Source organism: Ochlerotatus camptorhynchus, unplaced genomic scaffold (genome assembly GCF_037179485.1).
Source record: "Ochlerotatus camptorhynchus isolate MF236.1 unplaced genomic scaffold, CSIRO-AGI_Acam_v1.1 ptg000014l, whole genome shotgun sequence".
NCBI classification, from domain to species: domain Eukaryota; kingdom Metazoa; phylum Arthropoda; class Insecta; order Diptera; family Culicidae; genus Ochlerotatus; species Ochlerotatus camptorhynchus.
The window spans coordinates 489,408-514,251 of record NW_027040506.1 but is presented as its reverse complement, the minus strand read 5'-3'; the positions used below and the strand labels follow the sequence as shown (position 1 = coordinate 514,251).

General features: G+C 40.2%; 1 protein-coding gene across 1 annotated transcript; it reads left to right on the top strand.

The window, feature by feature from the left end:
• The first annotated feature begins 619 nt into the window (after positions 1-619).
• On the top strand, positions 620-9,208 carry LOC135700945 (zonadhesin-like). Its single transcript, XM_065221616.1, has 5 exons — positions 620-751; positions 2,263-2,837; positions 6,958-7,023; positions 7,188-7,358; positions 7,426-9,208. Exons 2-5 carry the CDS (start codon positions 2,525-2,527, stop codon positions 8,982-8,984), a joined length of 2,109 nt encoding a protein of 702 aa, XP_065077688.1. The 5' UTR covers positions 620-751; positions 2,263-2,524; the 3' UTR covers positions 8,985-9,208.
• Positions 9,209-24,844: the final 15,636 nt, after the last annotated feature.

Sequence of the window (24,844 nt, the reverse complement as noted above, 5' to 3'; positions counted from 1 at the left end):
TCAATCAACATTGGATTACTTAACGATAATATCTAGCTGATATTGACCAATCCTTAAAACTCTAGTCTTAACCAACATAAGCTATAGAACATCGGATAGAAAATAAGTAATCATATAGAAGATTATAGCTCATTATTTTCTTGCTTGAATATCCTCCTCTGTGGATGTGACCCGAGTTTTGTCACTATCGAGAAGGCTTTACACGCAACAAGAATTTTTGAAGTATTCTGCCATGTCTCCTACCAACTTAATTAGCACCATTAGCACCAGCAAACAATCAAGTAACAAGCACTACTTATTTTAATTAAATAATCTATTCATTCTAAATATATTTGGTCTTCAATAGGTATTAATTTTGTACACAAGATTTTTTTTTTTTTTTTGAGACTAAATCCGTTATAGCACATGTCAAAACAGCTATTTACGCCTTCTTACGCCAGAATGAACCAAACTGAGCATCACAATGAACAACGATCTCTCGCAGCATCCGCCGTGGGGTGAACCAACCATGCTCACCGACGACGAGCACGCGAGAAGCGTATATATGGAAAGCTTTTTTACTCGCACCGCTCCATTCGCCGCGCAACGGTAGATAAACCAACATCACTCGTTTCGTAGAGCTTCGGGTTTGATCCTTTCGCCGTGAATAATACGGTAGCCGGTATTTCAACAACACTCAGATCCGGTCGCGAGCTAGTTTTTCGATTGATACCGATCGATAATGGTGTTGATTAAGAGTGTAAGGTTTTAGGTGAGGTGATTGTGCTAATAGAATGTGATTGCTCGCGTGCATTGCCCTGGAGGCACTTAAAACGGCGCAGTGAGTGCGAAAGATTCAATCTAATACCGGGATCGAGTACCCTTATTTACCTGCAGGGGAAGAAAAAGTTTTGTCTTGTTCAGTGCAAATATTAGCACGAATCGGCTGTGTTTGAACGGTGAATGTAGCACGCCAACGGCATTGGAACCACGTGAAAAATAATGCAATTCAATGCGGATGTTGTGATTAATAACAGTTTTTAGAACAATTTTGTTGCTCGTTATAATGCTGATCAAACGAACAGTGGATTGAATAATTAAGATGTTTTGCCCATCGAACAGTCGTCATCTGGTAGGGTGCATCAACGGTTTATAGAAGGTGTATCGGTGTGAGATTTTTGTTGTATTAGATAGTGCTTGTTAGTCGATACTCTAACTGTAGGACAATCGTGTAGTTTCCGATAGTAAAATCGTGTGATAATTTGAATGTTTTGTTTATGATGTTGACCTTTAAAAAAAACTATATGCATTGGTGAAGCAATTTGAAAATGTCCTGTGTGTTTGAATCTATGGAAAGCTATTTATTTAGTCTTCATATTATGAGAGACTTCAATGCAAAACAAGCGATGAACGTTTTACAATTTTTGTGAAATGTTTTCAAATCTATACCACGACATCCGACTTGAATATTTCTGGATATTCTCACTACTTTTACAACAAAAGTTCTTAAATTTATATGAAAAAGCAACACTTTAATCAATCTCTATCAAAGGTGTGCTAATATTGCAATGAAAACTATACAACAGACTTTCCAGCACGACTCAAGCTACACCAAATCCAGGCATCTATATCAATACAGCTGATCAGTCTCTCGTAATGACCGGGCAATAAAATTCACTATCATCTTCTTTTGCTATCTCACCGTGACCTTACCGGCGGCTATTTAACAGCTCTCTATGACTACCGACAAAAACTGCCGTGCTGACGTCCTTAGCTGGCGCTTCTTAAGAGTTCAAACACAATCATTCGATCGCTTGTAATTGCTGCATAAACAAGTTCCACTGGCTCGTTAAATCAAGTAAACAAAAAACGTGACCGTTACCATACCGTTCGGTGAGATGAGAAGACTCACCCTCCTTCTCCCACGTCCATGCTCGATCCTAGATGAGATCGTTCGCTTATATTCGCTACCTTCCCACTTCAACCGGCCAACCTTGACATATTGAGACGGCAGTTCCGCAAATCAACCTTTTGCTTCCCAATCCCACCGACACAATTTGAACCTCTCACGGGGTAAAACATTTAAGAACATTTACTGTGCAAAAACAACTGTTTTGATTCTCTCAAAACAAATCAATCATGTTGAGTTAATTACCTGCGCGAGCAATCACATTCGACGCTCCACGTGTCGGCAAAGCTGCTGTACCTTAGCTCGTTAGTGCGTGAAGATTCTCACAAGCAGCGCGTGCTAATTGCAGTGTATCATCCTACTCCAATCAACAGCTACAACGGCTCTTCAACAATCACAACAAACTCATCCACGCCGCCAAAGGAAGCAACTGTAGTGAAAACAACAAAACATTCTCAAACAAAATAAGTGCAACCCCCTGTCGTAAATCATGTCCAGCGAATAATTAAACCGTGATCTGCAACAAAAGCGTATGTTATCTCGAAAGCTTGATCGCATTTGCATGTCTAGTAGCCCTTGGAAAGTAGCTAATTATAGAACACGAAAGAATTTATAGCTACGCACGGCTGTAACCATATGATTATGAGAAAAATGTCTGATTATGCGGCACTATCCGCACCGTTGCCTCCGCCAACAACAATAGCAACAACAACGGTTCTACAAAATAAACAACACGATCGGATTCCGTTTAAACGGTTCGCTGAAAATAGCTACTGGAACAGCAGGTCAAACACCTTAGGACGACGAGAGCGTTGTGAGAAACCGCGAAGGCATCGATCACGTATCAATCGATCGAGCTGGACGACGATCGGTGCTAGCGGTTTAAGGGGAAATCTGCTCGTATTAGTCACGGCGGCTACCGCCGCTGCCTTGACCGTGCTGGCTTCGGGTAAGTGACAATAATTAAGATCTCTGTTATGTAATAAGTTTGTGAATATGAGTAGAGGGGTTAGGGAAATCATACAGATTCCAAGATTTGCTTGGATTTATCATTAAATATTGCAAGTTTTAAAGACACCCCAGGATGCTAATGACCAGATTGGCCACAACCTGGAGTGGCACCCTTGGGTGTGGCTACAGACACACATATGTTTTAGGTATCTTCATGGAAGTGACCAAAGTTTATTAGAATACACATGCTCCACACAACGCAGTCAACTCCAAATCAGATTCTGATCAACCTCCCAAAATTTTGTAACTTTGATGTTTACATGAGAATTACTATGAGAAAAGTGAACGTTTTGGTATATCCTCCTAGCATTTTGTTGTATTGCTCAACAGGTGAGGGTCTATCAAGTTTTTTTTCAGGTATTCTTATTCTTCATCTTACTGGCTTTGACACTCTTAGGCAAGCTTACGCCTGCTCTCAACTCTCTTTGAAGCATTTCCACAATTATTAATTGAGAATGTCCTGTGCCATCCAATACTACTTGAATTTTTTTAACATCAACACGCTCAATGCAGCGTCGCCGGTTTTGTAGTGATAAGTGTGATTATCTATCTGTATCGTTGGTTGCTTTACGTGTTTGGATTTGCTGATAATAACAAACTGAGGATCTTTTCAAATTGATCAATTTGCAAATTGATGATCACGGAAACTTTATTATCATGACAAAATTTATGAGCTTGAAAAATTAAGGATCGAAACAAATTTATTATCAAGGCAAATCAATTAGCATGGCAAATTGGTGATAACTGTAAATTAATGATAATTACAAAATGATGATCATAGAAAAACGCTAGGGGAAGAGCCTGGCCTAGTTGTTAGTATCCATGCCTTTCACACTAAAAGTTTCGAGTTCAAATCTCATCCCCAGGCATGTCACAAATGAATTAAAGCTAAAAAAATGTTAAAGTGATTATAAAAATAAAAAAAGCAATCAAATTGATTAATGATTACATTAAAAAAATTATTTAGTTAAATTTAAGATCCTGACAAATTGATGAACATATCAAATTAATGATGATAGCTAATTGATGATCACAGGATATTAATGATGTGCCTCAGATAGCCTGGTCATTATTAGTCACGGTATTACCAAGCCGGAGCTGGCCGGTTCGATTCCTCGTCTGGTTGAGTAAATCTTTCAGGATGAAAATTTTATCGATTTCCCTGGGCATAGAGTATAATTTTACTTGTCACAAAATATACAAAATCTTGCATGTGTTGGCATAGAAAGCTTTCAATTAACAGCTGAGGAAGTTCATCTACTACAGTACGTGGATAGCCGGCAATACGCTCGCTACAGTTGCGTAAAATGCACAGAATAAGAAGAAGAAGAAGAAGAAGAAATAATGACCCTGGAAATTTGAGAATTTTTTCAAGATAAAGATAATGACAAATTAAGCACGGTTTCCCTGGCAAATAAATGATCATGGAAAATTGATAATGAGGCATTGATGACGTACCATTTGTAGCTGCTTCTCCGCGATTGACCTTATCCAAAGAAATTTGCGCAAATAACCAAATTAATGGGACGCTTGACAACCCAAGTAACCAAAAGTTCCGCATTCAACGATTAAAATCACTTCCAAGTTCCGTAAAGTTCAAATAAAGTTCCGACCGAACCTTCAAGTTCCATAAAATTCAAATAAAGTTCCGACAGAACTTTCAAGTTCCATAAAGTTCGAATAAATTCCCGACAGAACTTTAAAGTTCCATACAGTTCGAATAAAGTTCCGGAAGAACTTTCAAGTTCTATAAAGTTCAAATAAATTTCCGACAGAACTTTCAAGTTCTATAAAGTTCAAATAAAGTTCCGACAGAACTTTCAATCCAAATGAAGCAATCCGCACAAGTCTTTATTAGTAACAAAATTTAATGTTGTGTTTCGTATTCAAGTCAGTCAGCTGGCACTGAAAACTCCAACAGTAGGTGAGACAACAATTCACTTTATTATATCTCAGATGACGCAGCGGTTCGTGCTGGGGCTCTCACGCTGAAAAGAACTGGGTTAAATTCTTCAAACAGCTCCCAATTCTACTACTAATGCTGATAAATCAAAACACATTAATACCTGCCTTTAGAAATAACTTTCATAAAAGTGCGAACTCTAAATATGGATTTTTGGTGTAGAGGACAAAAACCATTTTTAATTTTTTTTTTCTAAAAGTTCCGTTCAAGTTCCGCCAGAAGCTGCTTAGAATGCTCTTCAATTATGATACCGAAACTTTCAAGTTCTTATGACGACTTAAAAATGAGGCTGCTTAGAATTCTATAGACCACCCCCAACCAAGCTGCTTAAGCCACAAATAGCCTTTTATCAGAACTTTTAGTTACTTGGGAATTTATTCGTAGTGTGCTGTGAGGCAGTACTTTCAAGATAAACAATGACACCAGCCACACATCCTTATCGTTATCGGGGAGAGGAAGGACTGTTATTTCAATATTCGTTTTTACTGAAGATCGAGTATAACTTTGCATCTCCACTAAAGGATGATTTTTTTAGTGGGAAGGTTACATTAGATCTGAATTCACTTTGGAAAGAGATGTGGTCTTTTCAAGCCTAAATATCAAATAAAGCAACCATATCGCCTCAGTACTGCAAAGCCTTGGAAAGAACCCTGGTCTTGCGCTTCGTAAGAAAAATCGGCCACCATTAGACACCAAGACGTATACATCACAGTAAACCACTGTTACCATCTTTAATCCCAGTGACAAAAAGCTATAAAAATGGCGTCCGCGGTAAACATTTTACCGAGAATATGACTTGTTTACACACAGTTCCAACCGTGTTTTTTAGTACCAATATTCTACAGTAAAACAAAAACTTTATTAATAGGAAGAAGACTCTTTCCGAAAGAGCTTGAGATTCAACCCACGATCGCAATCGATTTCATAAATAATGTGGTCACCAAGTCTGTAAGTGGTCATGTTTAGAAAGGCGTGAATTTTTCATAGAATTCTGACATGGAGCTTCAATATTGTAAGGTCTTGGAAGCACTGAATAATGCTGATATAGGCTTGTAAGCACTCGCAGTGCAGAAAAGAAGTTGATTTATGGTTCTTTTTCTTCTTCTTTGTCACATTTCAAGCTTAATGATTATCGCATTTTTGCTTATTGTATGCTCTCAACTTTCAACCCGAAAAATTCCTAGACCGGACCGGGAATCGAACCCAACCACCTCCTTCAGCATGGCCTTGCTTAGAAGCTGCGCCTTTAGCGACTGAGCTAAGGGAGGTCCAAATTGTAAGGAAGGCTCTGCAGTAATGTAAATGGATACGTGGGAACATCAATGCATCGAAGCGATCCGATATGAATACTCCGAAACCCGATTTGAAACTGAGGAACTGTATGACGTTTGAATGAATCAAAGTCCACTAGATCACACCAAGGCTTGCAACGAGGTACTTCATAATTAGGATCAAAAATCATTTAGTTGAACCAATTTCTACACTCATGATCGACTGATTTAACGTTCAGCGATGATGAATTATCAATTTAAATAAACCGAATCGAAGTCTTACTCGTACAGTTCATTCAAAATCTATATAATGTCATGTAAATCGATGATCATCCACGATAACACTAAGCCCCATACCATCAGCAAAAAAAACACAAAATCATCCAGATGACCAGGATATAGCCTTCCAGATTGCATCATAATTAAATGACATAAATCTCAGCTACCATTCACAAGAAATATCAAACAGCCGTCAAATCCAATAATCGGTCGACATATTCTGATTTATCACAGTATTGATTTAACATTTTGTCTTCCACGGCCTGCCTCAACCGATCGTTCCTCTTGCAAGCGTATGGGATCATCGTTGAATTAAGCGGGAAAGGCACATAAAAGATAACGACTTGTTAAGTCCGGGATTATACCATAAATAAAATTCTCACCATTATCGGGCCGAGAAACGAATAATCGTAAAAGCGAGAAAGGAAACAGTCACAGATACTTTAGTTAGTAGCCGTTAGCTCTCGGATCTCCTAGAAGATAGTCAGCTTGATGTGGAAGAAAATGACGAATAATGTGCGAATTCTATATTTGACATTTTACAGAACGAAAGCTGCAAATGTCTGGACGAGTTGTTTTCAAGATGTTACGTAGTGAAGTGACCCAGTTTGGTGAGTTGGAGTTGGAGTCAGCTTTCGCACTGTTTTTCTTACAATTTGCACTTAATGTTTGCTCATTTGCACCTTTCGTAACAAGCGTTAATTATTTATTTTTAAGATATTTTTGTAGTCAAGGATATAAAATATCAGTTTGTTACAATCTTATTTACTTACAGGAGCCACAGCAGTTCAACTGAAATGTACTCATCATGATGAATTATGGTATGCAAGTCCTGCAAGCAAGTGTTCTTTGTACTACCGATGCCATCAAGGGGAACCGATCCGTTACAAGTGTAACGAGAAATCAGTTTTTGATTTCTACCAACAAAAATGCGTTCGTAGCGAAGGTAATAATCTATCTCAGCGAATTTTCAACAGATCTAATTTTAAAACTTCAACATTATCATCTTTCAGGTACCTGCTACGAACCGGTATGCACAGGTAAAACGAACGGTTTGTACGCTGATACGACTCAGGCCTGTCGGAGGTCGTATGAATGCCGAGGAGGTAAACTTATTGCGATGGACAACTGCCCACGGGGTCACCTGTTCGATGGCAACAAGTGTGTACCCCAACATGAGGTCAATTGTGAAAGTCCTAAAAATTCCGCTATTGCTTTTCCCTTCAGTGGAGATGACCGGTGCTACGGGCGGCAGAATGGGAATCATATCATCGATGATGACCAGTGTAAGAAGTTTATGATATGTCATGATAACAACGTGATTCATGTGCTAGAGTGTCCTTTCGGGTACGTGTACAACGAGGTCACTAGGAGATGTACATTCACAGGGGGTATTGGATCGCCCGGCTGTGTGAGCAACTTCATGGACGAAGGGGACGACGCATGTTCAAGGCTTCCCGATGGAGCTCATCTGGATCCAACATCGAAAACTTGCAAGAAATATATCGAATGTATGGATGGAAGGCTTTCGTCTAAGCATGAATGTCCTCGAGCAACTTTGTTCAATGGAATTCAGTGCGTTCCCGATGTCTTGTACCATTGTCCAAGACTTGCTCTTCCAGGAGATATTTGCGATAAGAAACGAGATGGATTCTACATTGACCCGAGAAAGGGCTGTTCTTACTATGTTCGCTGCGAAAATCAGCAGACTCTCGAGAACCATTCATGTCCTTCAGGCTTCTATTACAACCCGTCGGAAAACATGTGCATAGAACAATACAGTGGTGACATCTGTCTCGAATCTGGCTATTCCAGCGATTGCATTCAGCGCTCAGCTGGGTACTATCAAGACATCTCAGAACAATCAAAATGTTCACAGTACTTTTACTGCTTCAATGGAAACAAAACCACATTCCGATGCAGTTCAGGTGAAGTTTTCGATGGAGAAAACTGCATTAGCTATATGCTGTATTCGTGTCCAAGCGCAAACTCCAACTCATGCTTGAGAAAATCAAACGGTTACTATCGAGATCCAACCGGAGGCTGCCGCTCGTATTTCTACTGTTTGGAGGGAACCAAAACTTCCTACGTCTGCAACCCAGGTCAAATATTCAGGAACGGCCATTGTGTCGATCGCCTTGAAGATGCATCCTGCCAGGATGACCTCGTCTGTGCAGGTAAATCAGACGGATACTATCAAGATCACCAGTCCAACTGTCGAAACTACTTCTACTGTCAAGGCGGAGAAAAGCTTCAGACGCTTACCTGCCGAGGAAGCAAAATCTTCAACGGGAACAGTTGCGTTTCGCAAGGTTCATACATCTGTCCACGAGAGGGAACCGGAGCCAATCCGTTGTTGAACTGTCTTCCTCGATCTTGCACGTCAGACTGCTCAAGCAATGGATTTCAAAATGACTACGACAGCGATTGTGAACATTATTTCTTCTGCATAGATGGCAAAAAGACGATCCTATCCTGCTCGAACAACTATGTTTTCAATGGCGAAATTTGCGTTCCTAGAGATACATACAACTGTCCAAAGTACTGCGAAGCTCCGGTTTCCTGCAGCTGATTGAAAGAGCCGGTTTGAGGAAAGATTCTATACCTGCAGCAAAAATAGGGGAGGTCTGCCCGATGGATGCATCTGACTAGTTTCTAGTATTTATTTGCTTATATAGAAGTACGTAGAATAGAAACAAAAACCGTTACAATTTACAACAATACCGTCTCTCGCCTGTGCCAACAAAGTAGTGATGTTTACCTGGCTGCTTGGGTACGCATTTTGCTTTAAATAATTACGAGCCCATACCAAGCAGTCTGCGAAACTAATTACATACACGTAATGACGATTTTACTGTCAGCAACATATTTTGAATGTTTCATCACATACACTGGTGTTCTCGAATGAAAATAATTCGAAGCTCGATAAAAAAAAACTAAACATTCAATAAATTCACAAATAAACCGCTGGGTTCAAACAAAATGCATTTACAATACTCATAGCAGTAAGTTCTAAAAACTAAGTCTAAGATACGTAAGAGAAAGGTAATCTCGCCGGGAAGCAAAATGAGTATCGTTAACTCATTGAAGATAAGTACGTTTGAACTCAAACAACCATTCTGTAATCTTCTTAGGCCTCTTTCAAATATTACCTGACGCTAAAAATTGCGTTTTTACATACGAGAGGTATGTAAAAGTGCCATATTTGCGTTACTTAATATTTGAACGGGCTCTTAATGAAAGTTTAGCATTGTAAACTAACTTATTTAATAAAGATTTGCATCAAAATAGCTGGGTCAATTATGAAATGTATCACACATCCACGGTATTGTCACATTTACACCTATTTAGACTTGCCCGAATCACAGACAAATTTTGCAAGTTGATTTCACAATGTCAAATGTATGCAAGCAAAGTTCTTTTTGTATATGGTTGGTTCAAATATTCGCTCAAATAGTCAAGTGTAGCACCCTACATGAAAAAGTGGCCTTATTGAGCGTCAAATTTTTACTGTGATTATTGTCAAGTTTTGGCAAATTTCGCAGCAAAATGATGACTGACACTCTATGTAATTATCCTTTTAATTCCGGTAAACATATGTACCTATATACGCGTAAAGTCCCTGGCCCAGACCTCAAAAAGTGGATTTTTTGCATCACTTGAGAAGCCTGGAATAGGGACTGCATTAACTCTTGCGACCTCTTCATCAGGAAAATCAAAGAAGACACGGGCAAATGGGAGTATCCAGCAGACTATCGCTCTCAAATTGTCCTATCCCGCCTAAGACCTGGCCACACTCGCCTTTCCCACAACCATAGTGGAAACGGTGATCTCCACAATACCTGCTCCCTATGCCACATTCATCACTCTGTTGAGCATTTCCTATGTCGTTGCCCCCAGGGAGCAAGAGAGCTTTACGGGATTCCAAGCAGTGTAAAAGAAGCACTCAGCAATGACGCAAGCCTCCGAGGTTTTCTTTAAGAGGCAGAACTCTTCCACCTAGTATGATTACTACCACTTCGGTGATCGCTGATGGCAGCGAACCCGTCACTGAAGCCTGTTACCGGTGGAACCCTCCTCTTCATCATGGACTGACCATCCGCACCATCACCCAGATTACCGACCCTAAACTGACCAATGATTCAACCAAGACCCATGCGCACCATAATCCGGACTACTGACCCCAGCAGACCTACGGGACAAGCAGACCCAACCGCAAACAACCATTGACCCTCCCTGACAGCAAACTAGACAGCATATACAACACTCTGTTTTAACCAACTCTATATTAGGGGGACCCCCTTCTGGGGCCCTATCCTCTTTCCCGGAGACCCCCTCGAAGATCCCCAGAGACGAACAAGCCAATGACTGAAAGTATCTTCAATAAAATAACCTAACCAAACCTATCCCAGAAGTCTAAACATTCATGAAAAGCACAATATTGTTTGTATTTTATGTACACAAATCTTTAGTTGGGGAACGACTGTGACTCGATTTGATTTTAAGGATACAGGTTTTTCGAACTAACGATGGATCAAACCAAGAGAAAATTTAAAAGTCTCCCATAGTAATTCGCCAAAATATCCATACAAGCCATAAACTCCTATTGCGCGACCCCTTAACCTTCATCAATCTTAAATTTTTTTAAGTTAAGAATCGAACTGGAGGTTATTTCCAAAATTATGCACCCCTATGGCAATGACTAATTTCTTGTAAATTTCATAATATTTAAGTGCGAAAAATGAAATACCTAAAGTAAAAAACGTACCAAACGTGATCTACAATGTTGTTCTTTTGCCATATGAAGTTAAATAAGTGTATTAAGCTCCGTAAACCATGTTGCTTAGCAGCAGTATTAGTTATGATTTAGAAAATCTGATTCCCTCCCATCAATCAAGTGGTATAGAGGGGAATCTGAGATCTCGAGCTTGAAACTTGCTGTGGAAATTTTGTTGATCATAACTTCATGTTTGAATGTATGCATACATGCAGGCAAACATTGAAAATCGTTGTCATTATTGCAAATTTACCTATAGCCTGCCAATTTTCTTTAATTTACGATCCATCTGCGAATATGCAATCAAATCTTATATATTTCCTTTTTTAGGTAGCTGTTAAGCTGTTTCAGTGTTCTGCAACGAATACGTTGGCCTTCTGACAAATACTCTCAACCTTCGCTAACTCAGTGGTTTTCCCTTTTCAAAAATTGCTCACAACCGTTCTCCCTATCAACAAAACAGTTAGATAGTTAAATATAAGACAAATTAGACTAACACGGGTAACAATGCATATTTGTATGCACTGTCGTAAAGGTACTAGAGCCCGTTTAGTTGTTATCAAGTTTACGCATTTTCAAAGAGAAACCTGCGCCAGAACACTTTCAGCTTTGGAACTTCGCGCACCGCATGTCATGTTCGACGTCTAGTGTAGTAAACTCTTTCGTTTTAATTTGCAACAATTCAGAAAATTTACAACCGTACATAAATCTTGATACGAATGGCTACAGCACTCTACAATATTACCAAATACCAAGTCCAAGGGAGGCGTCTCTAGCTAAGATTTAGGGACGATTTTGTTTTGCTGTCGATGGAGGATGAAGAACGGAGAGCAGATGGATTTAGAAACAAGAAATGACAGAAGACTTTTCGTAGATTGATTTGCTAGCGTAGGATTTTTAGAGCATATAGATTGCTGATTCGTAATCTATGGAAGAATGGGATACTATTGGGCTGAATCCAATATACCATCAACAAGTGATCAACATTTTCTACTAAAAACTTAAAATAACATGTTGTATTTTCTTATGCACAATTATCTCCTCTCACATCCAGTTTGCTCAAGTCCGCCTTTTGGCGGGGTAAATTTAAAAATCAAGGACAACAAATGTCGAATTATTTAATAAATGTTGTGCTAAGGGTCGGAAAGTTACACTATTTTTCTATCATGAGAAATCAATTTCAAAACCATTCTGTTAAGTTATTTAAAAAAATGTTTTCGAAGATTTTAATAGAAAAAAGGGCAATTGAGGGTTAACAATTCATTTAACATGATCAATAAAGTGGCTCCGGTGGTGTAGTGGTAAGCGTGATTACCTCTCACCCCAACAGGCCTGATGCGCCGCCGGTATGTTCTGAGGCATAACATACTGATCACGCCTTCCTTCGGAAGGGAAGTAAAACCGTTGGTCCCCGGTTCATGCGTTGATGGATCGATAGGCAGGGTCAAAGTGTGGGAGCTGCCTCCCCGGCGTCGGTAGCATTGCTTCTCAGCATGGAAAACAAGATCGACGGAGAACAAATCAAGGAAAAAAATATACGATCAATTATGATTTGTGTTGAAGGAAGATTCTTTATGCAACATATGATATTGAAACAGTTGACTACAAGAAGCCATATTTCATCATTTCACTTATAGTAATAAGCTGCTAGAATGTTACGCCAATTGGCTCACTTCCTTGATATTCGGTTTAAAGCAACCGACAAACGCAGGTAGTGAAAATAATATGGCAAAAATAATAACTCATGCGGCCAATTAGCACTAATGACACTTTCTACTGATTAATAATGAATTGATACATAACGAAAATAATGTTACCTGTCGATTGGAGAAATATTCTAGGGAACTTGTGTTCGACTACCCGTTGGGTTGCTTTATTTTACCGCTTAAACTACAAACCAAATCGACAAGGTAACCCCTAGCAGGATGCATCAATCTGTTTGTGCACAGAGCTCAAGCAAGTCAGACAGTCGATATCGAAAGTTTCCACCATGTGGAATAAATTGTTAGTGACGGGATGTATCATCCTGATGGTTGCTGGTAGCAGTGTAGACAGCGAAAAAGGTATGATAAAAATATATATTAAGGTTCAATTTACTTTGATGCATTTTCGAAAAATGCAAATGCAGAGCTTTTTGCAATCTGAAAAGATGCCTCAAAAAAAACTGCATTTGAATTTTTCGAAAATGCATCAAAGTAAATTGAACCTTAATGAATAAGTCAACAAGTCCCTCTGACTAAAGGGGTATGCACATAAAAGCAACTTGTATTCTCTGATATGTCTATGGCAATCAATGCCAATTACCTTATGCAATTTAAGTTTGTCAGCCAGCCTCATTTAAGTTTGAAAATCAGACAGAATTTACTTCAAGCATAAGTTTTAGCAAATTATGATGGTTTTGGATGCATCCATTTGGTTTAACAGCTACCTTTGCTGAATAAGTGAAATTTTTACCAACTAAAACGTGTTTCTGGATTTCAGAGAAAAAAGATGATACCCATCAAAATGAGCAGGAACATACAACAGACACAGCCAAGGAAGCAAAATCCATCAAACAGAAACGTTCAGCAGGGGGGTATTACTACTATCCTAAGTATGACTACGTTCCAGAGCCCGATTATTATCCACAACACGAATACGAATCCTGCGAGGATCACGAGGACCACGAGCATCATGAGCCCAACAAGCACCACGAACACCACGAGCCCTATAAGCACCATGAGCACTACGAGCACCCCAAAAAGCACAAACCTAACGAGCTTCACGAACACTACGAACACCACGAGCCCACCAAGCACCATGAGCCCAACAAGCACCACGAGCACCACGAGCCCTACGAGCACCACGAGCCCCACGAGCACCATGAGCACTACGAGCATGATGAGCACCACAAGCCTGACGAACACCATGAGCACTATGAGCATTATTATACGACGACTACAACTGCAGCGCCTTTCAAGCTGAAACCGCTTAAAAAACCTCTGCTCGATCTGTTAGCTCCTCCACCAACTACCACAACGCATGCACCGTATACAACAGCCCACGGACACTACGATGATCACGATCATTACGACGAGCACTACACCACGACTACTCCGGCACCGCCTACCAAGCCATTCAGTGCCGAGCACCTAACTGCCCTATTGGGCAAAGTGCGAGACCATCGGGTAAAGAGTGTAAACTCTGCTGTAGGATACTTGTTCCCACCACCAAGCTACCGATCCGAATCCAGTAACTGCGGTTGCATGGAAGAGATTAATCAACTGCAGCACGCCATCCTTTTACTGCAGGAAAGCATCCGACAGTTGAGAATCTTCGTAGAGGCCGAGGAAGGAGCTATTCTTAATGGTAAGACTAAGGTTGTGAAAATTGCACGAAAGATCGATGAGACTGCATAGTTTGTAAGCTACAAGGATCAATAAACAAATGAAATATCAATCAATCAATCAATCAATACAGAGCGTCCCGTCAATTTCTCCTGTATCCGATTCAGGATAACATTGCACAGAACTTTGAGAACAATCAATATACAGTAACTTGATGCCTCGCCAATTGTCGCAATCAGTCAAATTCCTCTTCTCAAGGACCATCACTAAGTAGACCAGAGCCACGCTTCGGATAGCTGCTGCTATTTCCAGCAGTGATGCGCCATACCCTTGGTCGATCATGCCGAGATGTTGAAATGTGAAGAAGTTGTTTCTGTTAAACAGTGGGGTCGCAGTGGGGTACCCAGACAACCAGAAGTCGTATAACAATTTACAGACAGTATCGTAAAATGCTACAGTTTTAGTCAACATCGCATATAATAATGGCATACATTCCATTATATTTAAGTTAAACCATGTCATGCAAAATTCTGAATTATATGCGATAAATTATATATGTATCACAAATCAAATCGGATTAAATCGTAAAACTTTACAAATTGACCTTGTTATTACAGAGTATCGTATATGATGTTAAATCAGCTTAAAAAAAAAATCAAAAAATGGATAAGGTGACCATCTTGCTGTCGCTGTAAATCAATGAGCATAGGAGTATTGAGCGAAAACTTAAAACCTGATAACTTAAAAAAAACTTAAAAACGAAAAAAAAACACATCGCTGATATATTGGACAACTGTGTAAAAAACCTATATTTTCAAGGAAAAATATAAAAACATATTACGACCTTTGTCTACAAGCTATGAAAACCATAAAAACAAATATAATTAAAGCTTTTTGATACGAAATTCCATTTTTTTTTAAATATTATTATATTTTTCCTGAAAATTATTTTTAATTACCTTTTATTTGATATTTTGATCTTTGAAGTAGGCCAAGTTATGATTTTTTGAAAAAATATTGTTTTGGACCACCCCAACATGGAAATGGTCACCCTAATGACAAAATAAAAAAATATGTATCTAATATTTTTCGATAAGGATCAAACCCAAATTTTTTTACGAAATTATGAGAACCACTATATCGTTTTGCTATGGAATGGCTGTATCATAGACAAACAGACGTAACACATTGAGCATTTTCACTGTAAAACATCGTCATCTGTTGCGTACACTGACATGGGTAGTACGCTAAACAAATGGCGGTAGTGTGTAAACGTCAAACGCAATGGAATAGACTATGCGTGCTGTGCGGTATCAATACCCCTCGAGTAGAGATGGTAGCCGTTAGCTACCTATCGCAGAGCCCCTCGGCTTTCAGGCACGGCAAGCGACAACCGTTTGCCCCGTTATACGACGAGTAATAGCAAGCATCGCCATCGATCCAGCCAATCCTCATCAGATAGCCACAGGGTACGGACGTACAGGTAAGTAGCTCCAGCTACAACGGTATAGCCACGCATCGCGGCCAAGGCCAAAACTCCACATAGGCGATCCTGCCATGAGCTTTCTGGAAATGCTTTGATCATTTAGAAGGCGCGTCTAGAAGACGTGGTTAGGGATACCACAAGGCGCGTCTAATAGACCGCCGGAACATGATTTGTGGTTATGGAAACCACGAGGCACGTCTAGAAGACCGCCGAAACATGATTTGTGGTTAGGAATACCACAAGGCGCGTCTAATAGACCGCCTGAACATGATTTGTGGTTATGGAAACCACGAGGCGTGTCTAATAGACCGCCGGAACATGATTTGTGGTTAGGGATACCTCAATGTGCGTCTAGAAGACCACCAGAATGAGGTTATGGGTAGAAACGCCACAAGGGGTGTGAAAAGCACCGAAGAACGTTTGTCGATTATACAAATCGCAAAATGCGACTGGAAGACCACCGGAGTTCTAGTTGAAAAATGCTTTTCCAAATGCGCCGCCTATCATGTTTTTTTTTTCCTTATCAGAAATACGGGCGGATTCCATACCATTTGATGAATGCCCAGAATTGAACCTTGCCAAAAATTAAAATAAGAGAAAATTCCGTGGAATAAAATATATATTGCCAAGCTAGCCCATGTCAATTAATAATGGACTAAAGCATTTTCTTTTCCCCGCCTAGTTGAACATCATGTCAAACGACGGAAGATACGTGCGAGCGCCGATCGATGACGGCAATCAGGAAGAACTAACTCCCATTGTCGATGATTCGGATGATAGCGTAATGGACGAGCTGAACGACGGAAGTTTGGATTGTGCGGATGAGCTGGAGGTGGTGGCTCACGAAACAGTAGAGACGGAAATTCCAACGCTTCACAGCGATGACGTTAATAGCAGACTGCGAAAGCTAGAGAAGATGATTGAGAACATCGCTAAACAACGCCGATTTGAGACCCCAATGGTAGAACAGTGTGACGAAAACAATAGGTTTGGTCCGGACTCATCTTCGTTTCCTGGGTATATCGACAAAGGAAGCAACATCCGTTGGGACCTCATCCCAAAATTCCCAAAAGATATCCCATCAAACAAATTATGGGAGAATTGGCAAAGCTTCATCGAAAATTTCGAGATTGCGGCATCCTTGTCAACATTTGGATGTCCCTCAGACCGTGCCAAACTCCTATACCTGACAATTGGTAAGAACCTTCAGGACATTATAAACGCAGCGAATCTGCAACCAAACTACCATGATCCTAGGTGCTATTCAACCTTAGTCGAAGGTATCAACAATTATTTCAAGTCTATGACTGATACAGCCGCAGAACACGACGCATTTCAGGCCATGCGTCAGGCTAAGGGAGAGTCAATCGTAGCATTCCACGCTAGGCTGACTCAGAAGGTGCGCCTCTGCGGATACAGCCCAACCGATCAAATCCGTTTCATTCTGGCTCAGCTACTCAAAGGCATGCAAAATAGAGAGCTAGCAGTGGCTGCCAGAACATACGGACACAATGCAAACTACATCGCACAAGCTGGTACAAGGGTCGAGGCATACAAAGCTGATGAAGTGGTTACTGAACACAGCTCCGACGTTTATGCTGTCGATCGTGAAAAAGCGCCTAGCCGAACTAATCACGAAAGCCACCCCTCACGCAGTTTCAAGAAAATTGAGGAACGCAGGGCCACCAATCCGAAGAGGCCCAAGGGATTTTCGCAGAACTACCGTGAAGGACGACGATCTCGATGCTGGAGATGCGGGTTCATGTTCCATAAAAGCGACAAATGCCCCGCTTTGGACAAGCGATGCAATTCTTGTGGACGCGAAGGGCACTATGCTATAATGTGCCGCAAGAATCATGTCAACAACATTCGAGAGGAGGAATCAAGGCCGATGGTTTCACGCGAATGGAAAAAGGACCCGAACAACGATCAGGTATAAAACTGTTTTTTTTTCTATTCTTTTATTTTTTATTTTGTACTTATCTGTAGTTCGACCGAGAGATAAATCACAATAAACTGTATGAACTGCATTTAACTCTTACTATTCAACAGTATGTGGCTCACACCAAGGCTCACATAGTAATTGTACACACACAAATTGAAAAACCCCTCCACCAGCCACTTTTATTTATTTATGTTTTCCTCCCCTAGCAGATAAACGCAGTTGCATCTCTAAATGATGCAATTGTGAGTTGTCGTCTTAGCTCGTCCAGTCCATATGATTTCCTGGTTGACTCGGGTTCCGACGTGAACATTGTTGGGGAAAACGATTGGACACTCCTGGAAAATGAATTTATTAACAAAACGGCTAAGTTGTTACCTATCGACCACCTCATTCATAGAGATCTTCGAGCGTATGCATCAACAGCGCCGATGGTTGTACGCCGAGCATTTAGAGCTGAAGTCGAAGTTATAAAAGCGTCTAAGCCAATCGTCTCCGCAGAATTTCTCGTCGTGAATGGAGGTCGTCGATCAATACTAGGGCGGCGCACAGCTAGTGAGTTGCGACTCTTGGAGGTGGGCCTGTCGGTTAACAACTGTGAAACAACCACTAACGTGGAAACCTTCCCAAAAATGCCAGGCGTAAGCGTAAAATTTAGTGTAGACACATCAGGGGTGTTTTGAAAAAGTGATTGATGACGTTCCGGATCAATAAGTTGGATTACCAAGGCAAGGAAGAGCGTCATATGCATTTATGTTAGCAGACCAAAAACATATGTAACGTCACTTTTAAAGAGAGACAATTGAATCTTCTATTTTTGTTTCTGTAGCTGCTGAATTAAATAATGCATTATTTATTTAATGCAGGAGGGGGATGTGCGGTATCAATACCCCTCGAGTAGAGATGGTAGCCGTTAGCTACCTATCGCAGAGCCCCTCGGCTTTCAGGCACGGCAAGCGACAACCGTTTGCCCCTTTATACGACGAGTAATAGCAAGCATCGCCATCGATCCAGCCAATCCTCATCAGATAGCCACAGGGTACGGACGTACAGGTAAGTAGCTCCAGCTACAACGGTATAGCCACGCATCGCGGCCAAGGCCAAAACTCCACACGTGCCAACTTAGAAAAATTATCCATACCAAATTTAAAAACACACCTTAAACAACACCCAAATGATCCACAATCCATATTTTACGTAAAATTTAGCAACACAATTGTAATAATGTATCGCTAAATTTTTACAGAATGAACATTGAAATTGTACGAATTGTCCATAAACATATTGCAAATGGTAAAAAAATAAAATATTGCAAAACATATAAAACATGTGCGCCAAAGAATTCAAATCGAAACTATGTTTGATACAGTGCACAGTAGGCAAAAATTTACAAAACCACGACTAAATTGAATATCTCGGCTGCCAAACGGTTTCAGTCAACATATGATACATATTCTCAAAGGAAAAACTCTGCTGAATCGATTGGTGGTGGTTTCATTGGCTAGGACAATTTTTATAATATGGCCACTTTATCAGTCGTTCCAGATTATCCGGAGAACCAGAATATGGCCACTATACCCCAAAATGTAGTTTCCATATTAAATACGTTTTGATCTCTTGATTCTGAACAACATAGAAAAAATCGCAAGGTTCTAGGACAATTTTTATAATATGACGCACTTTATCGGTAAATCCAGATTATCCGGAGAACCATAATATGGCCACTATACCCCAAAATATAGTTTCCATATTAAATACGCTTTGATCTCTTGATTCTGAACAACATAGTAAAAATCGCAAGGTTCTAGGACAATTTTTTTTAATGTGGCCACTTTTTCGGTCAATCCATATTATCCGGAGAACCAGAATATGGCCACTATACCCCAAAATATAGTTTCAATATTAAATACGCTTTGATCTCTTGATTCTGGACAACATTGAAAAAATCGCAAGGTTCTAGGACATTTTTTATTATTTCATATATACTTAGTACTGTCAATTTCCAGTAATATACGTTAAGTAAAGTGTAAAATTATGTCGATCGATAGTGGCATTTCCTACTTTACCGGGCACTCGAGTTGATCCCGGCCCTCTATCTCAGTACACAAAAGTCTTCGTCAGTACACAATCGATTCAGCAGAATTTTTCCTTTGAGAATATGTATAACATGTTGACTGAAACCGTTTGGCAGAAAGGTTATTTAATTTAGTCGCGGTTTTGTAAATTTTTGCCCAGTGTGCAGTGTTGGAAAAATATAAAAAAAAATCATATCTCACCAAAGAACAAGATCATGCTCGATTTTCGTTGACAAAAATCAACACGCAAACAACTGCGGTTGATATTGCACGCTGTGATATAGGGAGCTACACCGTCGGGTTAAGCTCACTTATTTTGACATCTGGCAGCGGTTTGTTTACATGGACTTAGAAAAAAAAATATTAAATTTTTTTTTTTTAGATTTTTTGGAGAGGAATATTTTTTCGACTAACAAGCAAAGGTAAACAAACCACCACTGTATGTCAAACTGATGAATGCGGGTTCATCGCGTTCATTCGTGACGTCAGCGTGCAGCTTCCTATTGCAGCTCGGAATTAGGTTTTGCACCGTCGGGGCTAACCTCAATTAGGTATTGCACCGTCGGGGTTAACCTCAATCTGATGACAGTTCAGTGGTGCTGTTTACGTGGACTTAGTCAATTTTTTCTTGGGTAGATTTTCTGGATAATTTTTCAGATTGCAGTGAGATGTAAACCACACTTTTGCAATGTTCACGAGCCACATCCTTTCACCACGCATTTCCTCGACAATTTTCAAGTTAAAATTTTGAAATTTTAAAATATATTTTTTTTTTGAAAAAACGACGAAGTGCTTGTAAATAGTACTACTGAACTGTCAAAAAGCTTCAGCCGATTTTTTTTTTCCTCTGTTCGGGACCTAACACTACTGCGACCAGTAAATTGATCTATTGTAGTATATCCCGTGTCCTTAGTTTAGTGCATGTCGTATTACTCCATCACTATTGAGAAATGATGAAGTATTCGATTTTTTTTTACAGTTGTCACTCTTGCATTTATCGCAAGGATCCGACTCTAATTGAAAGGTCCCGCTATTAATACCCTTCGGAGTGTTGAAACACCCTCCAAAGGCGCGCCCCTTTGTCAATCAAAATTGGATTCCTTAGCAACAAAATTAAGGTATGACACCGATAATGACCATGCATCAGAACCCTAGTCTTAACCACTTCAAACTAGGGAACAACGAACAGAAGATTAGGAATCACATAGATGAAGACAACTAACTCATTTTTTTCCTTCTTTCAAGATCATCCTCGGTAGACAAAGCCGAGTCTTGTCACTATCAACAAGGCATAAAAAGTAACAAGGACTAAGATGTGTTCCTTGGATTACTGAAAAATCCTGTTCCCCTAGTCAGGAACTAGGGAACATCGAATAGAAGATTAGGAATCACATAGATGAAGACAACTAACTCATTTTTTTTTTCCTTGTTTAAAGATCATCCTCGGTAGACAAAGCCGAGTCTTGTCACTATCAACAAGGCATAAAAAGTAACAAGGACTAAGATGTGTTCCTTGGATTACTGAAAAATCCTGTTCCCCTAGTCAGGAACTAGGGAACAACGAACAGAAGATTAGGAATCACATAGATGAAGACAACTAACTCATTTTTTTTCCTTCTTTCAAGATCATCCTCGGTAGACAAAGCCGAGTCTTGTCACTATCAACAAGGCATAAAAAGTAACAAGGACTAAGATGTGTTCCTTGGATTACTGAAAAATCCTATTCCTCTAGTTTGAAGTAGTCAAGACTAGGAATCGGTGGTAGATCTTACATCCCGTAACGTACCACGAAAATGTGATCTACCCACTTTACGGGGCTCAGCCGATTAACACTGAGTTCATTTGTGACGTCACGCTGCCTAATCGGATGACAGTTCAGTGGTACACTCAAAAAGGTTCAGACGATTAACACTGAGTTACGGTGGTGTAGTGGTAAGCGTGATTACCTCTCACCCCAACAGGCCTGGGTTCAATCCCAGTCGGCGCCGCCGGGATGTTCTGAGGCATAACATCTCTGATCACGCCTTCCTTCGGATGGGAAGTAAAGCCATTGGTCCCCGGTTCATGAGTTGATGGGTCAATAGGTAGGGTCCAGGTGTGGGAGCTGCCTTCCTGGCACGTCGGTAGCATTGGTGCTAAGCACGGAAAACAAGATCGACGGAAAAAACAAACCAAAGGAAAAAAAAAACACTGAGTTCATTCGTGACGTCACGCTGCAGAACCTAATATCAAGCTAACAAAACTCACCAGCTGCAAATCTCACCAAACTGTGGTGAGATTGAATTACATGATTTTGGCTTAACACTCGAACGCAACGAAACTTCCATAACGGCTGGCAGCAGTCACTTCGTGTCTGCCATCGGTGAAGAGATAAAAGAGATAGCATTATTATACCTTCTCTTTCTAAGAAAACGAGCCGCAACGGAATCATTTTTGCATCGATGCAACTCACAGCTTGATTTTTGCCATTTTTGCACGTTGTGAATAGTCTCGCAATATCAAAGGAGCTTGTAAAATCAATATCAAGCATGATATTTTGCTCCAATATCACGACCGGAAAATATCAATTTGCTAATGATTATGCCATAACTGGTTTGATAATATCTAAACAGTTTGTTTTCCAAAATTTACGAAAACAATTAATATTGGAAACATAAATGCCCCAGTGTGCTGATTTCTGAACATTTTTATACAATGTTATGCATAAATGTAGGGGTGACACTCTTGCCCCGTATAGAGTTTATTTTTAGGAACATGATTTATGATCAATTAAAGGAAATATTTAATAATTTATCGTTATTAAAGCTTCAATCAACCTTCAATGGTGACGTCTGAATGCAGAAATTGTGAAAAAATAAATTGGTAATGCCGAAAACCTTATTTTATGATGCCGTATTCTTATAAAACAAAACTAGTTTTTCAATACATCACCGAAAAATGATTTTTTGCATTTTTTACGACTTCGATTCGGACAAAAGTTTCTAGAATGCTCCATAGGAATACCATGCTTTGATTCATAGTGAGATAAGATTGAAATGTTTTCATTTTCAAGATATATTGAGGGTTGCACTCTTGCCCCGGGTGACTTTCTTGCCCCTAGTTCCCCATAAATCCTCTAAGCTGCTAAAAATCTACCCCATTTAAAAATTGGCTCACTTCCTTGAGATTCCGTTTAAAGCAACCGACAAACGCAGGCAGTGAAAATAATATAGCATAAAAATAACACATGCGGCCAATCTGCACTAATGATACTTTCTACTGATTAATAATGTATTGATACATAACGAAAGTTATGTTACCTGTCGATGGGAGAAACCTTCTTGTGTAGCTGTCTTTGGACTACCCGTGTGGTTGGTTTATTTTACCGCTTAAACTATAAACGAAACCAACAAGGAAACCTCTGGCTGAGTGCATCAATCTGTATCTTCACAGAACTCAAGCGAGTCAGATAGTTGAAACCGAAAGTTTCCATCATGTGGAATAAATTGTTAGTGACGGGATGTATCATCCTGATGGTTGCCGGAAGCAGTGTAGTAGACAACGAACAAGGTATATTTAAAAAATGCATATTAATGAATAAGTCAACAAGTCTCTCTGATTAAAGTGGTATGCACATTGGAGCAACTTGTCTTCTCTGATTGCATCCATTTGGTTAAGGACAAGGTTGATAAAATCCATAAATGACCGTTGTCATGGCTGATTTGCCATGATAGCGACCATTTGTAGATTATATCAATATTGTCCCTAACAGCTACCTATGATTTCTGAAGTTTTTCACCAATTAAAACGTGTTTCTCTCCCGTTTGCATCCAGTTGTTTTAAATATAAGGTTGATAAAATCCACAAACGACCGTTGTCATGACTAAATTGATCAATTTAGATGGTCAAGTTTTGAACCTACCACAGCATGCTTTTGGCGCTACTGTATATGGACAACCAAATGTAAAGTACTGTGGTAGCCACAGAAAACCTCAGTATTTTCATTGATCCATTAGCATTGTAAAATAAGCCACCATAGCGGCCATTTGTGGATTCTATTAATCTTGTCCTTACCAGCTAATTATGTTCAATTAGTGAAATGTTTTACCAACTAAAACGTGTTCTTGGATTTCAGCGAAAAAAGATGATGCCCATGAAAAAGAGCGCGAAAATACAACAGACCCAGCGAAGGAAACAAAATCCATCAAACAGAAACGTAAAGCAGAGGGGTATTACTACTATCCTAAGTATGACTACGTTCCAGAGCCCGTTTACTATCCGCAATACGAATACGAACCCTGCGAGCACCACGAACATAGTGAGTACCACGAACCCTGCGAGTACCACGATCCCTGTGAGCACGACGAACACAACGAGCATCACGAGCACCACGAGCACGAACACCATGAGCACTATGAGCCTGACGATCACCACGAGCCCTACGAGCACCATGAGAACTATGAGCATTATTATACGACGACTACAACTGCAGCGCCTTTCAAGCTGAAACCGCTTAAACAACAGCTGCTCAATCTGTTCGCTGCTGCACCAACTACCACAACGCATGCACCATACACAACTACCCACGGATACTACACCACGACTACTCCGGCACCGCATGTTTTTCCACACAGTACCGAGGAACTGGCTGCCCTCTTGGGCAGGGTGCGAGACCATCACGTAAATAACGTGCAATCTTCTGTAGGATACTTGTTCCCACCACCAAGCTACCGATCCGAACCCAGTAACTGCGGTTGCATGGAAGAGATTAATCAACTGCAGCATGCCATCCTTTTACTGCAGGAAAGCCTCCGACAGTTGAGAATCAACGTAGAGGCCAAGGAAGG

Bases quoted from the DNA above. Each gene is read 5' to 3' on its own strand.
- LOC135700945 (XM_065221616.1), top strand. From the start codon at position 2,525: ATGATTATGAGAAAAATGTCTGATTATGCGGCACTATCCGCACCGTTG. The intron at 2,838-6,957 runs GTAAGTGACAAT...GACATTTTACAG, and splicing joins CTTGACCGTGCTGGCTTCGG to AACGAAAGCTGCAAATGTCT. The intron at 7,359-7,425 runs GTAATAATCTAT...ATCATCTTTCAG, and splicing joins AAAATGCGTTCGTAGCGAAG to GTACCTGCTACGAACCGGTA.